Source organism: Argentina silus (genome assembly GCF_951799395.1).
Source record: "Argentina silus genome assembly, chromosome: 7".
Taxonomy (NCBI): Eukaryota; Metazoa; Chordata; class Actinopteri; order Argentiniformes; family Argentinidae; genus Argentina; species Argentina silus.
Genome location: NC_139661.1, coordinates 5328669 through 5351297, shown reverse-complemented (window position 1 = coordinate 5351297; position 22629 = coordinate 5328669). Strand labels below are relative to the sequence as shown.

Here is a 22629-nt window from a genome sequence, read left to right as displayed (position 1 = left end):
ATGTGTCAGTTTAAATTGTATCAATCATTTCTATCTATCCCTATTCAAATGAATGTTCAAACAAATGATCAAGTTGAAAGCTTACAGGCTGTCCAATTGTTAATGTCATGTCTAACAAGTGTACATCAGCAGAGAACAAACATATCAGTGTGTGAAGGAGATCTGTCCCTCCACCAGCCTCCTCTGACACACACACTCATGCACGCGCATGCACACGCACACACACACACACACACACCCACATAATCCTCCCCAGGTGTGTTTGTCCTCATGGGATTTCTAGCACATATCTGAAATGTAGGGGATATGTTACTGTGCAAGAACATGTGGAATGTAGGAATGATTTTGGTTCCAATAATTCCCTGCCAGCACTCTACTCTATGTACACAGCTCTCATATAGCGAGATTAACAAGATTACAATATAATCTGTTTAATTGAAGGACAAATATTCAAACATTTCTCATAGCATGATAGTCATCATAATAATAGCATAATATGACATTTCCCCAATCTACCAAATGAAAAGATTTTTAAGACATTCAATTAACACAACAATGAAAAAGCTCTTCAATGTCTCTCTAATGATCCATCCAAACTCAACCTGAAGGTGTCTGGCGTGTCCTGGTTGGAGCAGCACTCCACTGGTCCTATTTAAGGTACTCATGAGTGGATCTATTTCACATCTGTGTCGAGAGGAGATGTGTTGAACGGTATGTTCAAGCCACGACGACTGATGTTGCATGTTAACCACACAGGCTTTCATTAGCACAGCCCTGTCCAAGCCTATTGGGCACTCACGTCAACGTGGATCTTTAATCCCCAAGAAAAAGATTTCCTCACCCTTCAAGACTTGTAAAATCTTGCTTTACTCAAGGCCTCTCCAACCAACACGGACATGTTACATTAAAAGTAGGCTCACCTTAAATCCGTTGGTCTTGGCAGAAGCCTCTTCTTTCCGTTGAAGTATGGTTCGAATTCTTCGGTTTTGAGTCTGTGGGAGTAGTCTATATAGCCAGATATTTCCTGTCCGAGAGCATTTCGGTCCCTTATGAAAATAATAGACTGTAAAAAGAGAGAGAAAAGGGGAGGAAATACTGTGTAAATAATCATGACCACGCTGCACTGAGGAAAAAGGAGGAGAGGGGCGATATCAATCATTAATAATGGAGAGATAGAGGGGATCTGTTACACATACTCCTACCTGAAGAGCCAATGGCACATGTTACTCTATGAATCAACCACGAATCAAAATGACTCCAACTTGTGTCGTCCTGATAGCTCGGGTATACTGAGGTGGTGTGCCCAGACGGGTGTGTGGGACATAGCTTGAGACGTGTGACTTAACCTTTCAGTTCTCAGTTCTCAGTTCTGGCCAAGGGCAAGCAGACAATAGGTCTAGTATGGTATAATGTTGCTGTATAAATGAAGTGTTCGCACAAAATATAGAGGGGCCAAATCTTATCTTGAAATACACACACGACACAATGGCAAATTTCAGGAAAATTGTAGTTAGGCTCTACACACGCAGATGTTGGAAGTTCAAAATGAGGATAAATGGAGAAAAATGACATGCTGGCATTGGCCTATCTGTTCTAAACTGAGTGAGACTAATCTAGTCTGGGTCAAGTGAAGATGGGCTTTGTTTGGTGTCTCTTTATCAATGAATCTTTTGTTGAAAGGAAGATAAATCATTCAAAACATGCTATTTTCTTGCCACCATCAGGTGTTAGTTCCTTGAGGTCTGAAAGGATAATGTAAACTCAAACCACTTCATCACGTCTATGTTGAACCTAAACAAGGCTGAATAAAAGATGACAAATGGATTGGTCATAGGATTCAGACAAAGAAAATGAAAGGCTAGCAGTCGTACCCTCAGGTGACAGAGGAACTTGAAATGATCTTTTCATGTCAATTTGATTGTATAGATAACCTCCCCTTTGATAAACCCCCCCCCCACAACTCTAAACAGAATAAAGACACTCAAGTGTGAAGAGGTTTTGTCTGGTTTCCAAAAGATCAAAGGCCCCCGTGGTAAACAAAACATGTTAGAGAAGAGAAGCTGTTGTGTCTGTCTTGTCTGTTGATTCTTCTGGTGTGAATTCCACTAGTACAGTACAGTGAGATGATCCAGGCGGAATACCACAGCTGGTGATATCACATTTGTATTACTGTCAGGACCGGGGCCCATCTGTGGATCCCCTTACAATAGGAGTGAGATAACTAGCGCTCCAGAGCTCAAAGGAAGAGAGGAGCTCCTCTTTATATCCTTTAAACAGATGCTATCGGGTTCACAGCTGGCCGGGGGCCCGAGCCAGCTACCCTATCTGGTGGCTTCTGTGCTCCCGCCGCCAACCTTGAAAAGACATCATCAGGTGGAGGCAGAGAGAGAGAGAGAGAGTAACTGTGGGAGGAGAGTGAATCGCACAGATCGCCTTTCTATTCACGCAGTCAGACTCCGCTGCCCACAGCTATTTGCTACTGAGGACCAAAGCTAACCTTCAGTCTATGTATTTGTACTGTAGGCTAACTGAGGGAAAGAAGGCGGGGGTCTATCCCATATGGTCAGGAGCAGGTTTCCTCGGGTAAACAGAGGACTTGCTTGCGTCACCTGCTAGCAGCGTCTGAGAAACAGGTGCTCTGACCTCACAGGGCAGTTGAGCGAGAGGCCCAGCTTTGTGGCTAACGTCACTCTGGTTTCTGCCTGAGAAGCAGACTGATACCCAAGCCACAGGTAGAGGCAGGCAGGTCTTTGTGACACTCAATATTCAAGGCCGTTCTTTGTAACTATTTAATGCATACATTTACACAGTTGTAATTTCAGATGGCTGGAGCGGAAAAAAAAAGCCAGGTGACCATAAAGATGACGGTTACACAAACCCACAAAAGTACAATGGAGCTCCGATTTGTTTGACTCCTTGATCCTGACAATTTAAAAGCAAAACAAAACACTTCATATCCTCGTACCCCACCCTTGAAATTCCTATTTAGACTTGAAATGTTTAACAGTGAAATCAGACACTGTTGACAATCATAATCAATGAGGTCTGTGAAAACCACGGAGGGATCCCTGCCCCTTCACCACGACCAAAACCTACACAGATGTGAACTACTATACAAACCATTGGCTAATCTTTCCAAAGCCCTGTGGCATAGAGATGAGGATTTACAAATTAAGGCCAAACAGGAGCTGACAGCAGAGTGACACGTACTGTGCAGCTCCTTTGTGTTTTGACAATGTCCTACAGGTGCCGACACAATGGTAGGGCCACCTGACATCCTGTGGCGTGAGTCGTGTGTGTGTGTGTGTGTGTGTGTGTGTGTGTGTGTGTGACTGACAGAGAGAGAAGCTGCCCAGCAGTGCGAGCAAACAGCATCCCCAGTTCCCTGTCTGTCTGGAGGCACTCTCTCACGTCCACCATCCATCCCCTCCTACAGGAGAGAGAAGGGGGGAGCGAAGCAAAGCCCACTGCTCCGAGGAAATGACTGAATGGCTTTTATCACACTGCTGCCCCGGCCGGCGCACAAGGGTGGTTTCTCCTGCAGGGTTTTCCATTGCATCTGAAGGGGTGTGTGTGTGAGATTGGGGGGACTGTGCGTCAAGGTGGTGGGGCAGGCAGGCAATGGCACCCTCTCGGTGGATAACACTTTCACAGGAACTCTGGGGCCTCCCTGTGCCACCCCCCCCCCCCCCCACCCCCCCCCACATCTCTCCTCATCCCCGGGAACAATCCTGCACTGTCAGGGAGCCGTGCAGGTGTCTCAGGGTGTCAGCTGCCCCTCTGTTTATTATTGGTGGGCCGCGCTTTAGGAGGAATCCCGGGCCATCACTAACAACTGTGTAAATTTGTTGGGGTAATGAAAACATGGCCTGTACGACAGGAATGTTTGAGGTCGGAGTCCTTTTTTTTGGCAGGCTTTGCCCTTGTCCCTCTTTAGGTATTCCTTGAAGGGGGGAGGGGGGGGAGGGAGGAAGGGATAGAGGGAGGGGAGAAGGAGGAGCAGAAGGGGGTTGCTTATTTGACTTGGAAGTGACTTCACACAGCGGGGCTTGTGTAATAGATGCAGCGGTGGAAACCAGATGTGCTGAGGTGTGCTTGCTTCTGTGGGGATCTACCCGGACTTACACTTCCTGGAGGATATGTGATCCGGGGCTCACTTACTGAGATGTCCGTGGTGGTGGACACCCAATCAGGTCATCCCAGTGGCCTACTGTTCATGTACATCGGCCAGCACAACAAGGCTGTCTGCTGAATGGAATAATACCAAAAGAGCAAAACAATGCTGTTTTGGACATTGAGGTGGATGATACATGTGTTTGAATAAGGCCTTATTTCATGAGGTGACACATATGCACTCATACAGACCCATGCACGCCACAGGCTCGCATGCAGGCTCACACACACACACACACACACACACACACACACACACACACACACACACACACGCACACACGCACACACGCACGCACGCACGCACGCACGCACGCACGCACAAACACCTGGTCAGACCCACTTCTTGCAGCATGTTTCAGGAGGATGTCTGTCAGATAAGAGTCTGAAGAGATGTTTGTGCTGTGAGTCATAGTGATCTGTGTGAGCTACTGTAACATAAACTCCCACGACTGCCCTCTGGGTGGACCGTGGACTAGTACCCACCCTTACAAACCATTCCCTCACACACAGACTGGACAGGTTCCTCAAAGGAGCAGGTTTCATCCTTTTTTATGTTTTTATGTTCATCTTCATTTACAATTGGAATCTGTGAAATAGCATGTGATAAATTGAGTGAATGTGGGAATCTGCCTTTAAAGATTGTTTAAAAAACAATCTTGCAAAATGTATTACGAGTATTGGGGCCATGCATTTGGGGCCATCCATGTGTATGCATTTGTTTGTAAAGTGTAAACCTCTGCCATAAGTTTAAATTGGAATGTTTTGACTTTGATCTTGAAATTTGTGACCCCAAGATTTTCTTAATCATAGTTGTGTAATTTGTAGGCATGAGCCTAATGGTATACACTTTTGATATCAGCTTTAAGCCATGTTTATAAGACACTGCCAAGGTCTGTCCTCATCTGTAATACTTGAAAATAACTGTGAAAAACCATGATGAGACAGCTTTACCACATTGTTTTTGACATATTTTGTGTTTCATATGTGGCAGTGATGTCTTTTTAAATAAGTTACTGTGATGTCTAGGATTACAACAGTGGCATCATGTCATGTTAAACAGTCTCCCAAACAAAGATTAGCAACATTTTTTTCTCCAGAAAACTAGATTTATATGTCAGTGTCTAGAGTTTTGCTTATCATAATGGTCTTAACAGGCTTGATTTTATGTGCACATGCATGCAATAAGGATGAAAATAATCAAAAGACGCTGTTTCCTTTCGCTTATAATTATAGGGTGGGTCACTAGACAGATGTCTTGGCATAAGAAACAAAAATGCACAACTTAACCATACCAAAAGACTGCTTGCGCTACTCAGTGGTTAAACTTTATATCTGTATTCTCTTTAAGCATTTCAGAGTACAGTGTGTTGGACGGTCACTTAGCTAAAAATAGAAGCGAACATATTCACCGAATAAGCAGGCTTTGCACATAGGAGAGCTGCAACCAAACACTCAGTTCAAACGACGTAGAGTAATCTTTGTTCAGCTCTTTTTAAACACGAAAATAACAATTTTGAGCAGTGTCATGACAAACCGCCTTGAGGAATGCATCAGTCAAAATACAGAGATGTTAAGGTTTTGAATGTTGTTTGAAATGCGGTTTAGGAAAGGAGATTTGGGCATTTGTTTACCCCATGTGCTCTCCATCTGCATTCATAAACAGTGTGCTCGGGTGTTTGTGCAGGAAGCGAAATAAATAAATCCCAAGGGCAGGTGTCCTCTGATTCCGCTCTCCAAACACCCAATGGTAAGACAGCTACACCCTGAGGTTAGCCCCTGAGGGCAGAACAACTGTGGCCATATACCAAAGGGGAAGCGGCTTGGTCAATCAGTCAGGCAGGCAGGCAGGCAAGTCAGGCAGCTCGGCCCCAGAGGTTGCCTTGGCCCCTGCCTTTTCGCAGAACTCGCCAGTAAAGCCTCCGCCACAAAATAAGTGGCTTGAACCCACATACTTCAAATTACAGGGCGCTCCGAATCAGAAAATGCTATCCTGCAACTCGAATGGTGTTTTAAAAATTCTATTAAAACCTCCTTAGTTTTCGTCCTACATATAGGCTTGTCTCGTTGTCTCTGATTGCTTCCCTGACAGAAATGATTTACGTTCACGCTTTTGTTTTAGGGGTTTCGTCGAGCTGACGAACGCTGCTTCACAATAACGCGCGATTGCTTGACTTAAAAAATGATGACATGCGAACATGGTGGGAATGATACGGAACGCAACAGAGTAATTTAGCTGATCTGGATATTGTCCATGTCATATGGTACTGCTTGGAAGCGAACAGGGATCTGCCCAAAAAAGCCTACAGTTTGAAGGGGAAGAGTAACAGATCCTAAAGCCACAGCGTGCTGTTTGTGGAGCCAGAGCAGTTCCCAGCTGCACCATATGGCAGTGATGCGAGGGAGTGATCTCCAGGACCTGCTGTTATTAAAATGAACACTTTGGACATCTCACAGCATGTTATATTACCTGTTATATGCTGTTTATAACCTGTTATATAACAGGTTCTTTTTATATCCTCTGAGCACAGGCCCTGTGCAATAAGCAAGAGTGCTGGAGACAGAAGCGGCGAGGGTTCCTCTGGGATGCTTGTGCATCAACGGACCATCTGCTGTTTGTAACTCTGCCTGCAAAGAGGAGTGAGGAGCCTGAGTGAGGAGCCTGAGAGAGGAGCCTGAGTGAGGAGCCTGAGTGAGGAGCCTGAGAGAGGAGCCTGAGTGAGGAGCCTGAGTGAGGAGCCTGAGTGAGGAGCCTGAGTGAGGAGCCTGAGAGAGGAGCCTGAGTGAGGAGCCTGAGTGAGGAGCCTGAGTGAGGAGCCTGAGTGAGGAGCCTGAGTGAGGAGCCTGAGTGAGGAGCCTGAGTAAGCACCCCTCCAAAGGCCTAGACTTAGTTTACTGTTGCCACTAGAACTTGACAGTCTCCCTCTGACCAGCTCTGGCGGCTCGGGTAACATTCATAATCTCTGAAATGGGAGCGTTTCTGAAAGAAGTGGCCTTCAGTTACCAGAGCGCTCATACGAAAAGACATTTCAAAACGGTTCTGCCCCACAATCAACAAGACCCAATCCGATGTGAGCTGGCTTCGCACGCATACTTTTCTAGGTACTTGGCAGGTGGCACACATTTCCTAGTCTTCTGTAGAACTGCAGTTGATAAAGATAAGTAGGCCTTAGTCTTTCTGGAGAATGAACTGTCACTCTGACAGGTGGCATCACTTACTTACTGTGCAGTGCCTAGGAGAGAAGGCTATAGAAGTAATGGGGGCTAAAGTTCCTGCTCCCCAGAAGAAAAAAAACCTTTCCCTAAATTAGACACAAGCCCGAATTCTAAGAGGAATTACGGGTTGGGAATAGCAGTCAAGTTCGGCACATGTGGTAGAAACACAATTCAGCCAAAAACCGTCTCAGCTACAGATTTTCAGACACCAAAGTGACCAACGAAGGCATATCCTTTCCTCCCCCTCAGCTCCAACAATCATTTTCCACATTCCTCTGGCTTTCAAATTACTGGTGGGAAACAACATTTAAGTTTAGCACAAAATATATGCGGCACGGTGCAACAGAGGGAGTTGTGCATTTGTGAATCTGCAAAGAACCTCTCCAAAGAATGTAAAACTTGGATTATGGTCTCATTAATTTCACTAGACACTTTTAACTGTGTAGTCATATCTCATGTCCCATTTAGAGACAGCATTTTTTTTTTTTTTATATTTCAAAAGCAACACAGACAGCCAGATTCAATCAGTCTTACTAAGGACATTTTTTTTTTTACTGTGTAATGTGCTGCATGAAAATGCACCCATTCATTAAAATCATTTTGTTTACCCCAATAAACATGATCTAATTAATTATGACTTCAAATGGGCTCTCTTATGATAAACAAACAGTCTGATGTTGTTGCAATGTGGCTTTGATCAAAGCCTACTGTAGCTCACAACTGAAGAACAAATCATACAACACAATTAAGGCTACTTGTTATTTCTACCATCAGATATTACAGCCTATTTTGTATAAAACGGATTTTCAGGCATATAGGCAATAACTCAATAAATATAATAACACCTCTTAAAGTGAACAACCATGTCCAGCGGGCCCTCTACCCACTTTCCCTTTCTCTTTTGAGTGAAGCATATCCAAAGGTGCTGTGGCCGCAGAAGTTAGACACTACACACCCTTTTACGAGCAGGCCTTGAAAAATTGCCTGCAAGATTCCCAATTTCTTGTGTTAACCAGAAGCCATTTTGCAAACCAATGAAGAATTTTCAGTACTGTGGGCTACAATGGAAAACAATATTGTTTTGGAAAGCATTCCTTTATTAAAAGAGACCACCACCTACAAAAGCATGCAGCACACAAAGGCTGTGCTTGACCACCGCTGACCCGATAAACACAAAAGGTGAAATCCCAACATACCTTCTGTGTTAGGTGAAAGGCTCAGTAAGTTTCTAGACATTTCTCTCTGAGTGTGAACATTTAAATACGATATATATAGAGAAAAAGAGAGAGAGAAAGATGTGTGCGTGTGTGGGTTTTTTGCACGTGTGTGTGAGCGTGCAACCTGTTAATTACACAGACAATATAATAATATAGCCCCTGTTACAACGGTGGATTTGGACCAGGGTCATATGAGATTACACATCTTGCTTGCCATTTCTTAGTTCACCGACCTGAGCGTGACTTCATATGACTGACCAGGGGAGGGAAGAAAGAGTCCTTTGTGGCAACAGATGCATTACTTACACCAAACATTTCTTTTGGTGCCGATTAATCAGATCTGAGAGAGAGAGAGAGAGAGAGAGAGAGAGAGAGAGAGAGGGAGAGAGAGAGAGAGAGAGGGAGAGAGAGAGAGAGAGGGAGAGAGAGAGAGAGAGAGAGGGAGAGAGAGAGGGAGAGAGAGAGAGAGAGAGAGAGAGAGCCTCTTAAGCATACAGCAGATTAACAGAAAACCCCAAAACCTAAACTGCTTACACTCAGATCGTTGCTTGTGCAGGTGCATCTAACCGGTGGGAGCTTACGATTTGTAAAGCAGCTTTTATCAAGATGGGAGAGCCTGTGAATTTGTTCATGAGCTCAGGACATCAAAGTTGATTCCTTTTTCTAGCCTTTGTTTTTTTCGGGGGACGGTTTGGAATATTGGATTATGTTCTTAGGGAAGGTATTACATTCAGGTAACCTTAGATGGTTTGAGGGTTTGCTCCGCATATGTCTGTGTGAAAAGAGGGAACACAAACAATATTACCATCTGAGGTAAAAATCCATCTCCATCTGCTGCAGCTGCCTCATCATTGACTAATTTTTGAGATTGCTATAATGCTGCTAGCCACTCACCACTGCTCTTTAGTGACACACTATTATTGACATTGTATGTCATCCTAGTTAGTGATAATTAAAATTCTCTGAATCAAGTTAAACATGCCAATGAATAAATCAATATACCCCTTTGAATAATCAGTCAAACAAAAAGCCCTTGGGACTTTTAACACTGGGTGATCAGTGGGTTGCTATACTTGCTATGCTATACAGAGGTCGATCGTCTTGACATGACATTGTGATCTCCATTGTTTTCAGGAATGCACAAATCCTGAGTGGAGAAACCACACAACTGGAAATATAGACAATCATCTTGGTGGGTCCAACACTTGTCATTGTCACCTTGGAAACAAATCATTACGCTCTGGTTCAAATGATCATACAGTTACCCACAACCCAGCTGTGCAGAAATAAAAGTCCCCTCTGTTCTAAAGTGGTGTGCAAACGGCTGCCACAAACAACTTTATTTTCGAGTGCACTCCCTTCCTGTTATTTGAGACGGATGTTTTAACAGATTTTTTGAGTTGAGGCAAATAAATGTTATTGGCCAGCAGTAATTGGAGCTCAAAGAAAGATATGGCAGTGGTGGCCCCCCTTTTTCATGGACTCTCTACCTTAAGGACCGCAGCTTGGGTTCAACACAGCTGGACGACACAGAGACACACATTCCTGTCATTATTGCCAACCGCATAAAGAGGGCCAGGCAGTTGTGCACAGGCCTCAGTACAGCCACTGAGGAGTAAGTAAGTAAAGTAATCATTTACTTTGATTGAGGCCAATTGAAAGCGAGCTGGACTGGAGGATGCTGGCTGGCACGAGTGCATGTGGGTCACTGAAAGGCTTTCCAAATGGGCCACTCCTTAGAAAACGTCATTCAGTGAACAAATAGTTATGCACATTGTGTACAAGCACAATGGATTGCTGCCAACCATGCTGTTAGTATCACTGTGTAGACCTGAATGCACAAACATGCCAAAAGGGACTTTTATGTTTTATGAGATGAAGGTTGGATGGATATGGTTAAATAAGAAGATTTTGTTTTGCTTTTGACAAATCATTTGGCTACCATATCCCATCCATATCCAGGTTATAGGCCAAAAGAGAAACACAATGACAGACTTCTTAAAGCTGTAGGTCTAATTACATTGCTGATCATAACCGTTTCCAATCTCTTTCACACAGGCCACTTGATTTAAGTGCTACCTTTTCAGCTTGGGCCCACGCAAACATTAATAAAGCAGTGAGGTCTGAAATAAGGACTGGTTGAGCTGGAACATTGCAATCATCTAATTACACCGTGCCTTTCTGGCCTGGCTTGGGGAAGAAGAAAAAAAACGAAGAAAACTTTCCTGTAATTAGATGGACAGTTTCAAATGCACTGTAGTAACATTCCTATAGCGTGAAACAGAGTCGTCCAGCCCCTGTCCCCCTCCCACCACAGTGTAAATGAAAGCTTATCTACCGCCCTGTCAGCTTACAATTCAAATCGCTTTGAGATCCACCGACCAGGAATGAAGCTCCAATCGCCATATGTTTGGGGTTGACGTCGTCTGTTCTGTACTGTAGACCTCCCGTTCTAACCAAGCCCAACTATAATTAGCCCTGTTACTTTGCTGGACGGCACTATGGATCTTAGCATGTTTTCTTTTTTTTTTTCCATCTGTCTCAATTAGGCCCATTCACAGACCATGCCAGCCTTGCCAGGTGGTCTGACACATTGGAGGCAGGAGGTAGGAGCAGCGCCCAGCTTTAGGGCCCTCTCCACCCTGACTGTTTACAATGTGAGCTTCCAAGCGCTTCACACAGGGGTTTCGGAACAGTGGCTGCTCATTGTTCTGAGGGAAAGGCCCGGGAGCACAGAGTGAAGGGGACTGTATCGGTGGGGGGAGATCTAATATCTAAGCTGAGGATGAATTCCAGGCCACTTTGATCCGAGAGGAAGGCGGTGTTATGAAATGCCGTTGTAGGTGTCAGCCGAGCCCGCACAGGTGCACTCTTGCCTTCACCAAAGCAAAGACACTACAAGCAGAGGATGCAAATGACGAGGAGAGGGCAAAAGAAGAAGAAGAAAAAAACGAGGATGTTGAAAGGGAGTTGTCCTCTGAATTACCTCTGTGAAAACACACCAAAAGCCCTTGAGAAGCAATTATTTTCCTTCCTTCTTTTTCTTGGATAGGGGTTGGTTGTGCTTTTGTCAGACAAAGTGAGACTAAGGGGTTTAGTGTCTTTCTCTAATTCCCACGTTTTTCACTGACTACATGTCTGTGTTTGGATCCAACTGAATTGATGTTCACCAGTTGTCAACTGATTGCCTCTTTGTGGTTGGGGTTGAATGAAAGCACTATGATTTACAGTAAGAGCAGCACGTGCTTTATGCTGACATAGGGACTTTCATAGCCTTTCACTACTCACCCTCAATTCCTTGTTGCTGTTTTTTTATTATTGACTTTTGCTAGAAAACTACAGATCAGACAATTATGAAGAAAAAATAACATACAAATCCAATGGTTGTATATGATCTGTCAAAGTAATCTACAGTACATAACGATGTTAACAACACAATATAGTGTGACTATCCTGACATTGGATTGCATTCTCTTATTCAACTGTTTCTGGATCAGGATGTTGAAAAGATCACATTACTCCAAAGCCATGACCAATAACATCAGGCTGTAAAAATGACCAAATCTCAAAGTCATTTCCTCAACATCTTGCAACTTCTTGTGATAGCGGAAGCTTGGCCTTATGTGTATCATGCATTGGAGAGTTCAATATAGTTGACCAGATATTAATTTGTAGCCTAAGCTTTTACGTAGAACCCAAAAGGGTTTTTTGGTTGTCCCTGTGGGAGAACCCTTTGAGGTACCATGAGAGTTCCATGTAAAATCCATTACAAAAGGGTTACTCAAAGGATTCTTCCATTGGGACAGCCGAAGAACCCTTTTGGAAGCCTTTTTTTTTTTTACCAAATTGTGACGGTACAGTAGGTCCCCCCTTATCATTATGGTGTTTATTAATACAGCTTGAAATTCAAAGAATGTTTTATTTACCGACAAGGCTTTTCATCTACCCTTCTGGGGCTCTGGGACACTTCTGGAAATGCTCTGCTTGTAGGCCTCAAGTACCCATTGGGGAATTCAATGTAATATGAAGATTAACACTAGTTCTACCATGGAGGCCCACGGGCAAGATGTGACAGTTTATAATAGAATAAATGCCGTTGTGAAACTCATGTCCCCCTCCTTCCCTCACTTTTCCTAAATGTATTTTTTTTTTTACATAATAGTGTTTCAAAATCACACATAGAACCAAATCTGGAAGCATTTTCTTGACTACACCTTTTTTTGATAGACAACATCTCCAAGTCACATCTATTATCACGTTCCCCCAAAATGCAAATGGTCCAGTAGCTTTACTCTCATCATAGTGAATTGAAACTGACCATACAGCTTATGAATGGCTTACCCATTTCAATCGTAATGGCTATTAGCAACATAGACAGACAGACAATAACAGTTATTTGCATGATCAAAGCATGATTGCATGTGAATAAAAGTCTGTGCAGCGCGCACCCAGCCTGTGAAGACCATACACGTAGGCTACCCTTCACCACACCTGGGCATGACATGGGCAAGTTGCAACAAATCAGAGACTATACTACTAATACTATACTGGGTCGAAGGAGACAATACTTGTGACATGTCTGTTGATGAACTGCATTCATTGGTCTCCTATCCAGTCAGCAGAGAAAAGACAGCCCAGATCTAGCCCACATCTGATGTCTACCCTTCATCAGGAAGGCCCAGGTACGACTGTTGCCCGGGCCAGAAGTGGACCGACCCTGGCTGCCATTTCTGAACCATAATAAGTGGTAACTGGGCCACATCCACATGTTGGCTAAGATTTGGCATTTTTAATGTGAGGATTCAGCATAGGTATGGCGACCAGAGCCGGTCCACTTCTGGCCCAGGGAACACAGTTGTCATCAACATGCTGGCGCAGGCTTGGCCTTTGTGTGGCAAAGGACTCGCTTAGTTTTGGAAACCACACCTGGCCCACTTCTGGATCATAATTCCAAGTGGTGACTGGGCCACATCCACATGCTAGCCAAGATGTTGCCTTTTCACAGGGATGATTGAGCTTAGGTACGGCCGCCAGAGCCGGTACACTTTAGACCCAGAGAACAAAATTGTACTTGGGCCACATCAACATTCTGTCCTATTTGTGGCAAAGGCCTGGCTTAGTAATGAAAACCAGACCTGGCCCACTTCTGGACCATCATTCTAAGTGATTATTAGGCCACATCCACATGCCGGCCAAGATGTGGCCTTTTCAACACAACACATTCACCACACAATAGAGACTCAGGTAAAACCCAGGCTGTGCTGGGTATTTATTTACTTAAGGGCAGATCAAAAATGTTAACAAAATCCATTCTAGTCAGGTTAACTACAATTAAAATGAAGAACATCTAAGACAATGATAAAAAGATTGTTAAGACTTAAGAAATGTGTAATTACTAGAACACTTAGCTCCCCAGCAACACAGAAATCTAAACAAATGCATAAGCAGCCTAGCCTTTGGCCTCTTACCAAAGAACTCCCACCAAATTATACTGAGCTTACATACTGCCTTAATGAGTGGAGGGGCATCAGGTGTGTTGTGTCTTAATTGGCCAAACCTGAGTCTAATTGGGTGTCTCCTATACATTGAGGATGTGTCAAGTGTTGTCATGTGTCAAGTGTTTGGGGAGCTCTTTCAAAGTTAGAGGAAGATGATGTATTACCAATTAGTATTCTTATCCAATTTGTTCAGAAATAAATATGTCTAGATGTTGTTGTATCAGTCCAATAATTTGTAAACGTCTTAGTCTGGGACACAGATGGTCTGCCTGATGAAATTTAGACTTATCTTAATTGGATTGGCTCAGATATGATCAGCCAATCTTTTATTTTACTGTCCACACTGACAGACTCATCAAAACCACATGAGATGAGTCTATATTTCTTCAAAAGGTCTGTATGTTTCTCATTTCATGTGGTTTTCATAAGTCTGTCAGTGTTCCATAGTCAAACTCTGAGATGAGTAGATTTCCCCAAATGGTCTGTGTATTTTAAAACACTGTTAGCTCAGTTGAGTTGGAATGTGACTGTGTATGAGACAATTTCACAGGTAATTTGAAAACACAAATCACCACTTTATCCATTTCAAGATAACTGTTGAATATTCATCTTTTCATCGGCTAGGACTAAATATTCCTATGTTGTTCCCAGCAGTGGAACAACATTGCTCATGAGGAACATAGGGGGCAAGGGGAGAAATGAAATTTTCATGGCATTTCTGAGTAAATCCAAGTGACCCAGCAACTACAGTAACTTATTTGGGCTATACACTGCAAGTCAATAAGCAAACTGCCAATTCTCACAAGTACTGGTCCTCCACATTCAGACCTACACTGGCCTAGTAACAATCTGAACTTATTACAGCCATGCACTACATACAGTACCACAGCTGGCCAGTAAGCAAAGTTCCAACTGTCACCCAGTACTGATTTGGTTAGCTGCCAATGTGGACACCAAATACATACTGAATAGATTTCCATACCTGGGGAAGGATGCATGGATGCAACCAGTGGGTGAGCTAGTGTCTGAGACGATTACTGGTGTCTGGTGATGATTAATACAAAAAGACGACTGCACCAAGTTGCATATACTTACAGTTTCTAATTGTACCTTATTCAATGTAGAACTAAAATTGATTAAATTAATGAAACACATTTTTTTTTTACAGTATGTACAGTTACACCGATTATGTCTGTCAATATGTTGTATTCAATATGTATATTCTTAAAAATATAAAATGTGGTATTCTAACAATTCTTAAGTCCTGATTAAACACAACCAGTGCTTATACACTCATTAAACACTTTATTAGGAACACCTGTACACCTTCTCATGGTGTAGGTGGTGTAATGGTGTGGGGAATGTTTTCTTGGCACACTTTGGGCCTGTTAATCAGTTGAATGCCACAGCCTATTTGAGTATTGTTGCTGACCGTGTGCATCCCTTCATGGCCACAATTTACCCATCTTCTAATGGCTACTTCCAGCATGATAATGCACCATGTCACAAAGCAAAAGTCGTCTCAAACTGATTTAATGAACATGACAATGAGTTCAGTGTTCTTCAGTGGCCTTCCCAGTCACCGGATCTGAATCCAATAGAACACCTTTGGGATGTGGTAGAACGGGAGATTCACAGCTTGAGAGTGCACCTGAAAAATCTGCAGCAATTGCGTGATGCAATCATGGACCAGAATCTTAAAGGAATGTTTCCAACAGCCTGTTTTGAGAGCAAAGGGAAGCCCTACCCAGTATTAGTATAGTGTTCCTAATAAAGAGCTCAGTGAGTGTATATTGCACGGTACTGATCTAATTCAATCATTACACTGTTAGACTAAGGTCAACAAATGGACGCTTCCGGACCTCACTCTGGGTACTTTGGTTAGCAATGAGGGTCTGGGGCTTCAAGTGTTAATGGCCAGCAATTCAAGTCAAGTTTATGCTACTGTATTGTAGGCATTATAGTTTGAGTGCTTGAGTTTACTAATAATGGGAAGCGAATGTCTTGACAAGAATGCTTTAGCTAACCAATTGTTCGGTGAAAATAATGCTCTCCATTCTCCACACAACACTGATCATTGTGAATGCCCATCTGATAGGAGTTTTAGATGATTTATTTCACCAGACCGGTAAAAAATGTGGAGACTATAGGATGTTTTCACTGGCAATAGGATCCTTGTGGTATTGAGCTACTTATTGTTGAGTTACAGCTGTTACAGCTGAGAATCTTGGTGCAGTATTTCTCCAGTGCCAACGAGACAGGCCGGGTTGGGTGAATTCTTTGACATCCTACTTTTGACTTGACTTGACTTTAATAGCATATTATATACAGTGCCCTGCTTAGGTTATGGGACAGTGAAGAATATTTTCTTCTTTTGGCTTTACACTTCTAATGTTTGGATTTGAAATCAAACATTTGTGTATTTGTGTACATATTGGTTTCAGAAATTACAACATTTTTTAACATTTTTCTATTTCAGGGTACCCAAAAGTGATGGGACAATTGGCTTGACAGGTGTTTCTGGTTCGTCAGGTGTGTTCTGTCATTTGTGAGGTCATAACAGAGCTCTCAATTTCTAGTATTGATTCTAAGCTTTTGTTTGCTTGGCTTTGTTTGGTTTGGAGTCTGCTATTGGTGTCTGTCAACATGAGGTCCAAAGAGACGTCAATGAAATCAGAGCACAAGCGTCAAGCACTGGTGAGCTCAGAAATTGCAAACAGCCTGGTAAGCCAAGGAATACTTCTACAGTAGATGACAGAAGAATGCTCACCATTATTAAGAAAAACCCTAAAACAACTTAGATCAGGAACACTCTCCAGGAGGTACAGTAGTCGTGAATGTGTCAGAGATTACCACCCACAGAGGACTTCACCAGCAGAACTACAGAGGCTATACTGCAAGTGTGGAGAAAAAAAGAAACTGCCCAATATCCACAACATACCACCTCATCTGTGAAATATGGTGGAGGGGGTGTTATGGCTTGGGCATGTATGGCTTCCACTGGAACTGGCTCACTTGTCATTATTGATGATGTAACTGCTGACGGCAGCAGCAGGATGAATTCTGAAGCGTACAGAACCACCTTGTCCCAAGTACAAGCAAATGCCTCCAAACTCATTGGAAGGCACTTCATCATACAGACAATGACCCAAAACATACTGCCATAGCAACTAGGGGGTTTTTTAGGGTCAAAAAGTGGACAGTTGTTGACTGGCCAAGTCAATCTCCAGATTCTAATTGAACATACATTTAATTTGCTGAAGAAGAGACTTATGGCAAAAACATCCTCAAAACAAATAACAACTGAAGATGGCTGTAGTACAGGCCTGGCATCACCAGAGATACCCAGTGTCTGGTGCGGTCAATGGCTCGCAAACTTGATGCAGTTATTGCATGCAAACGATTGTCAACCAAATACTAAACATGAGTGCTTAGTTTGGACATTTGATAAATCTGTCCCATCACTTTTGGTGGTCTAAAAAAGGGCAACTATGTCTAAAAGGTGTTGTAATTTATGGATGGTGAAACCAATATGTATATGAATACCTCTCTACTCTACTTTAACCTCATAGTAAATGTTTGATTTCTAATCCAAACTTTTGGAGTGTAGAGCCAAAGGAGAAACAATTACTTGCTGTTCCATTACTTATGCAGGGCACTGTATATATTTTATTACTGTCATATGTATGTACAAATTGGTAACCATGTATTAAGACACAACAACGGTTCTCATACTGCTGCAAGAATATTCATCTACACTAACTGAATTAATTAAATAAATGAAAATATATGATTATTTTGATGATTAAAAGATTGCTTTAATGGTAGCGTTATGTTAAAGAATTGTTTGGACCCGGACACCCAATAACTGTTTTTGATTGAATAGGGCCCATACTTCCAAGGCCTTTGCCAACCTTACATAATTACCACACATCCATCATCGTACCATACATCCATCATCCGCCATAAACTTCGCTTCCTACTTGTGAGAACATTTGTAGTTTTACCCTGAACTGACAATCTTTAGAGAAAAAAAAGAAGCATGACTTAAAAGTCATTGGGTGGGGGAGTAATTTCCGACCAAAATGTTCAGTGAGTAGTCTGATCTTAACAAGTCTACCAAAACTACATTTGGAAGCACAAAACAATTAGCTCTCTGTTCAAAGTGTGTATGTCATGCATTATTACACCTCCTCTACAGAGCTACAGTCCATAACCTGCCACCTACAGAATCTCCAAAAGAAAACAAGTGGGACCTCTTTTAAAATAGATTTGTGATGTTTCGATGTTAAAGTGTTTGGCAAGGAGTCTAATATTTGAGTAAGTGCTTTTCTAATTGTCAGCTCTTGCTCCCATATCACATAAAACTGGGTGGTGGAGTTGGGGATCGGCTCCAGAAAAGGGGAGGTCCCAGATTATCGGTCCCTTATGACACACACACACACACACACACACACACACACACACACACACGAACCCAGTCCAGGCGCTAATGAGAGCCATGCTTTTGTAACCTCTCACTGTATGTGACACGATGAAGTTCCACTGTATTAAGTCTGTTAACATTTAAGAATATAATTGAGTCAAGCAAGGACCTTCACTGTGCCAAATCACATGTTTTGGGGCTGTACTGTGTCCCCCTGCAGCATAAATTAGACCTTTGGTTGACTAAAATTCATTGGCCTGGAGTGCTTTTCTTTCATTAATTTTATAGCGAGTGGGACAGTGATGTGGAGGTTGGCAAACAACTCTACAAATGGCCACCCCATGCCTAGCTGTGTGGCATTCAATAGTGAACAAGCGTTGGATCATGGACTACACACAGACATAGAAACACAGACACACTGTATGTATATATATATATATATATACACACACACACACACACACACACACACACACACACACACACACACACACACACACACACACACTTTTACACAGTTTCCTTGGCTAAGATGCTCAAGTGCCTTGGAGGGTGGCCAAACAAACTAAGGTTCTAATAGAGCCAGAGCCACAACATAATGAGGAGTTGTTCTGTGATTATTGTTTACTCTGGTTAACGTACCTTATAAAACAGGTGCAGTGTTATCTGAGCCTAATATTTGTGGACAGATTCCCAACCACACAAAGCCACAGGTGTAGCCCATTGAAAGAGAGAGTCTACACACACACACACACACAGCACAATCAGAACTAAAGAGTGACAAATGGACTACCTGGGCACTGGCACAACAGGCTAAAGTTAATCTAAAGAGTCACTTAAGAGAACAAGAGTCCTTTAAGAGTGTGATGTCATAGCTTTGGGTTTGTATTATTCCTGTAAGGTAGATTCTTGGACAGGTTCAAACTGATGTGGCAAAGGCACATTACTCCTCCAGCACACGAACGCCTACAATATGTTTGCAGGTAACTGAGGTCTACAGATAGCTTTAGTGCCTCCCTGCGTCCACGTGATAAAACTCGAATCAAAAGCTGAAAAGAAGGACTTTCTGTCAGGAGGATATGGAAGAAAAAAAGTTGTCCATATGTCCACATAAATGCTCCATGCTAGCAAATGTGGTAACATTTTATTGGAGGCTAAATGCAGATAATAATTTAGGTGGTCAAAAACAATTTAACAAATGAAAGACCTGTGAAAGATTGACTTTTAGTTTGGTAATTAAAGGTTTAGCAGACAGAAATAAACACAGCAGAGGAAGGAGGTTATGATTAGGCCTTTGAAGATGCAGATAGGCTTCAGTATGAAGAAAATGATGGTCTATGTTTAGGCCAGCACATGACTTCATTCATAAGACCTAGAGTGAACAACTGAGTTTGGACATTTCTGTTGATACAAACTAACACAAGAACAATTCATGAAACATACCCTAGTTCTTTGGAAGTCGCATTCAAGTAATAATGTCAAAGATCTGGGAGTTCGTATTTTTATTTACCACAATGACATTAAACAGGCAAACCAAAGCATTACCTCACCAGCCCTCTAAAAACCAAGTGAAAAAATAAACTTTGAAAACCTTCAAGAGGGTCCAGAAACTACCACAGTAATGGTAACAAAAAAAGGCTTGATGTGCAGTTGGCCCTCAAAGTGCCACTGACATAGTTTTGGCAACAAGTAAAAAACAAGACCATCTAATGATGTAATGAGATGACATTCTTTTAAAGTGAAAAGTGCATTATACTAATGAGCTCTAAAAAAAAAAGTGTTATCTATCAATCAGGACTGTCTGACACTACAAATGGGGAAAAGTAGCAATTCTTATGAGTCCTCTTAAGACGAGTTTCCATGATGGATTTTGTCCCTCAAGGCAAGGGGTCCACTAGTCTGTATGGACCAGAACCACCCCCCTGCATACTCAACTGCTGTCTCCCCTGTCTCCATTTATCTCTCTGTCTTTGTCTATGTTCTGCAACCAATAGAATTAAAATACCACTGTTAAGCCACCAAGTAACATCAGTGAGCCTACAGGTCAAACTTGTGTCCTGCAGTCCAACCACAATGCCTTAAGCCTCCGTTTCGGCTAATCTGCAAGTATGCTGAGCGTCCTTGTGTGGGAACAATGAGGGTGTGTGGTGGGGAGAGGAGGAAATCTTACACATACCAAGAATGACACACAAAATTAACTGAAGTGTGTTTTTAAGAGTGGGAGGGCCCTAAAATAAATCTTGAAAGACCTGACTATCATGCTTCTTGACTGACTCTTATCCAACTTTAGCCACACACACCACTTGAGGTTAATTCTCTTGACCTGAAGCAAACTCTCTCCAAATTATTAGACATTTTCGACCGTTGACAGAAGCTTTCACAGCCTGTTTGTTATGGTCCAAACATGTCTGAGAGAAAGTGCAAAGAATGCCAACCATTTCAATGAGCCTCCAATTCAAAGCGGTGGGCAGAATAATGTGAATGCATGCAAACTTTTCAGTGTCTTGAACATCTAATGCCAGTGAAAATCCACCTGGAGTCCCTATGAAAATTTAATTATGGGAAGACTTTACATAGAGCAGACACAATCCATTACACTACGGTCATAATGCACAGTATAACTTGTCATAAACATGTATAGCTGCATTCCCATGTCATACTTCATACTAGGTAAATAGTAAACAGTATCAGCTTTCTTGAGGCAGTACAAAAATGACAGACAGACATAATATACTATGAATTGACAAAATAAGACATTATAACCCCTCATACATGCCTGTATAATGCATTATACATGTTTTAAATGTCATGGTCATTTCATTGCATATATTGCTAATATTATACCAAGACGCTGTTTATGCTTGTGTTTAGTGGCAGCATTGCACTTGTTGAACGTCACCATCAAGACTAGTATTGTGTTTTCTCTCCTGCATCCTTTATGCAATGGGATATGTTTATTTGGAGAACCTCTTATTAGTTGTGTTTACTCTGGGCAAGGGTTAAAACGTTAAGATTCCTGGATGAATACACACTCTTAACATGGGTTCCAGTGAAAACAATTCTGTAATATTGTGAAGCTTTCTCTGAAACCGATCAATGTTGTGGGTGGCACCTTGTTTATCCTGTGTAAATCAAACAATTAATGTTTAATTAAGGCATACAACTGTGTGTGAGTTGGAAAAATACCTATGTCTAAGCTACGTCTTTGTTGGATGAGTGATCCTTCATGTGAATTACTGCACATTAACTTGACTTCACATGACATAGGCTACTCTGGACAGAGAATACAATTAGCCTACATATACAAATGTGCTTTAATGACGGAAAAATAAGGCTGAGAGTTTGTTAAGGCCCCTAACTAAAATGTCTAATATTATATAGAACATGTAGCCTAACCTTTTGTGATAGTGCTTTAACGATACATATTGATTTCCCCTATCATTATAAATCATACAGAAGTCCAGGTAAGAGAATGAACTTTTCAACACTGTTGTTCTACAGTCATGTCATTTCGTAGCCATTACAGGTGAAATTCTTCACAATTTGACTGACAAATTGCCCAGATCAAGGTGGTCATAAATAAATGAAGTGAGGCAAAGCGTGTTGAGCTGGCATGGCTAATGGCCAGTGATAATAGGGTCAAGTGCCACAGAGATATTTACCAAAAATCTCACACCTGTAGCCATTAAAGACGGTCACTGTAATGACCGTTGGTTGTGACACAAACCAGAGCTCCTCCGCTCCCTGTAATTTGAAAGTTATTTTACAACCCATTATCGTAAATTTCCCTTTGTAAGCCCTTTTTTTTAAGTATCAGTTTATGATCTGACATGCAGGCCTAAGGGTGTGGGGGGGGGTTAGGTCACATTAAGTGGCAGCTCGATGTGTCACGGGAAAGAAAACATGCCCCCCGTGGTTGGCTTGTTTGAGGTAACCTTTCAAGGGTGACCGTCTTATTTTAATGCCGACATCACAGGCCGGCCTGGTCGGTTCTAATCACAAACAGGAAGTCATTGCTAATCCTGTTCCTGCCTAATGAGATACTGAGGAATTCTCAATATTCCCATTGTCTTCCTCACTCTGCTTCCTTCGTTGAGTA

At 42.4% G+C, this 22629-nt stretch overlaps 1 protein-coding gene across 1 annotated transcript in view; it reads right to left on the bottom strand.

Moving 5' to 3' along the window:
* cfap299 (cilia and flagella associated protein 299) overlaps window positions 1-22629 on the bottom strand; it is a gene marked incomplete at both ends in the record, with an annotated part of 70965 nt that overhangs the window by 10913 nt on the left and 37423 nt on the right. The window contains one exon of the mRNA XM_083673120.1: window positions 921-1063. Coding sequence (XP_083529246.1) covers window positions 921-1063 — 143 coding nt within the window. The remainder of the gene's footprint in view (window positions 1-920; window positions 1064-22629) is intronic.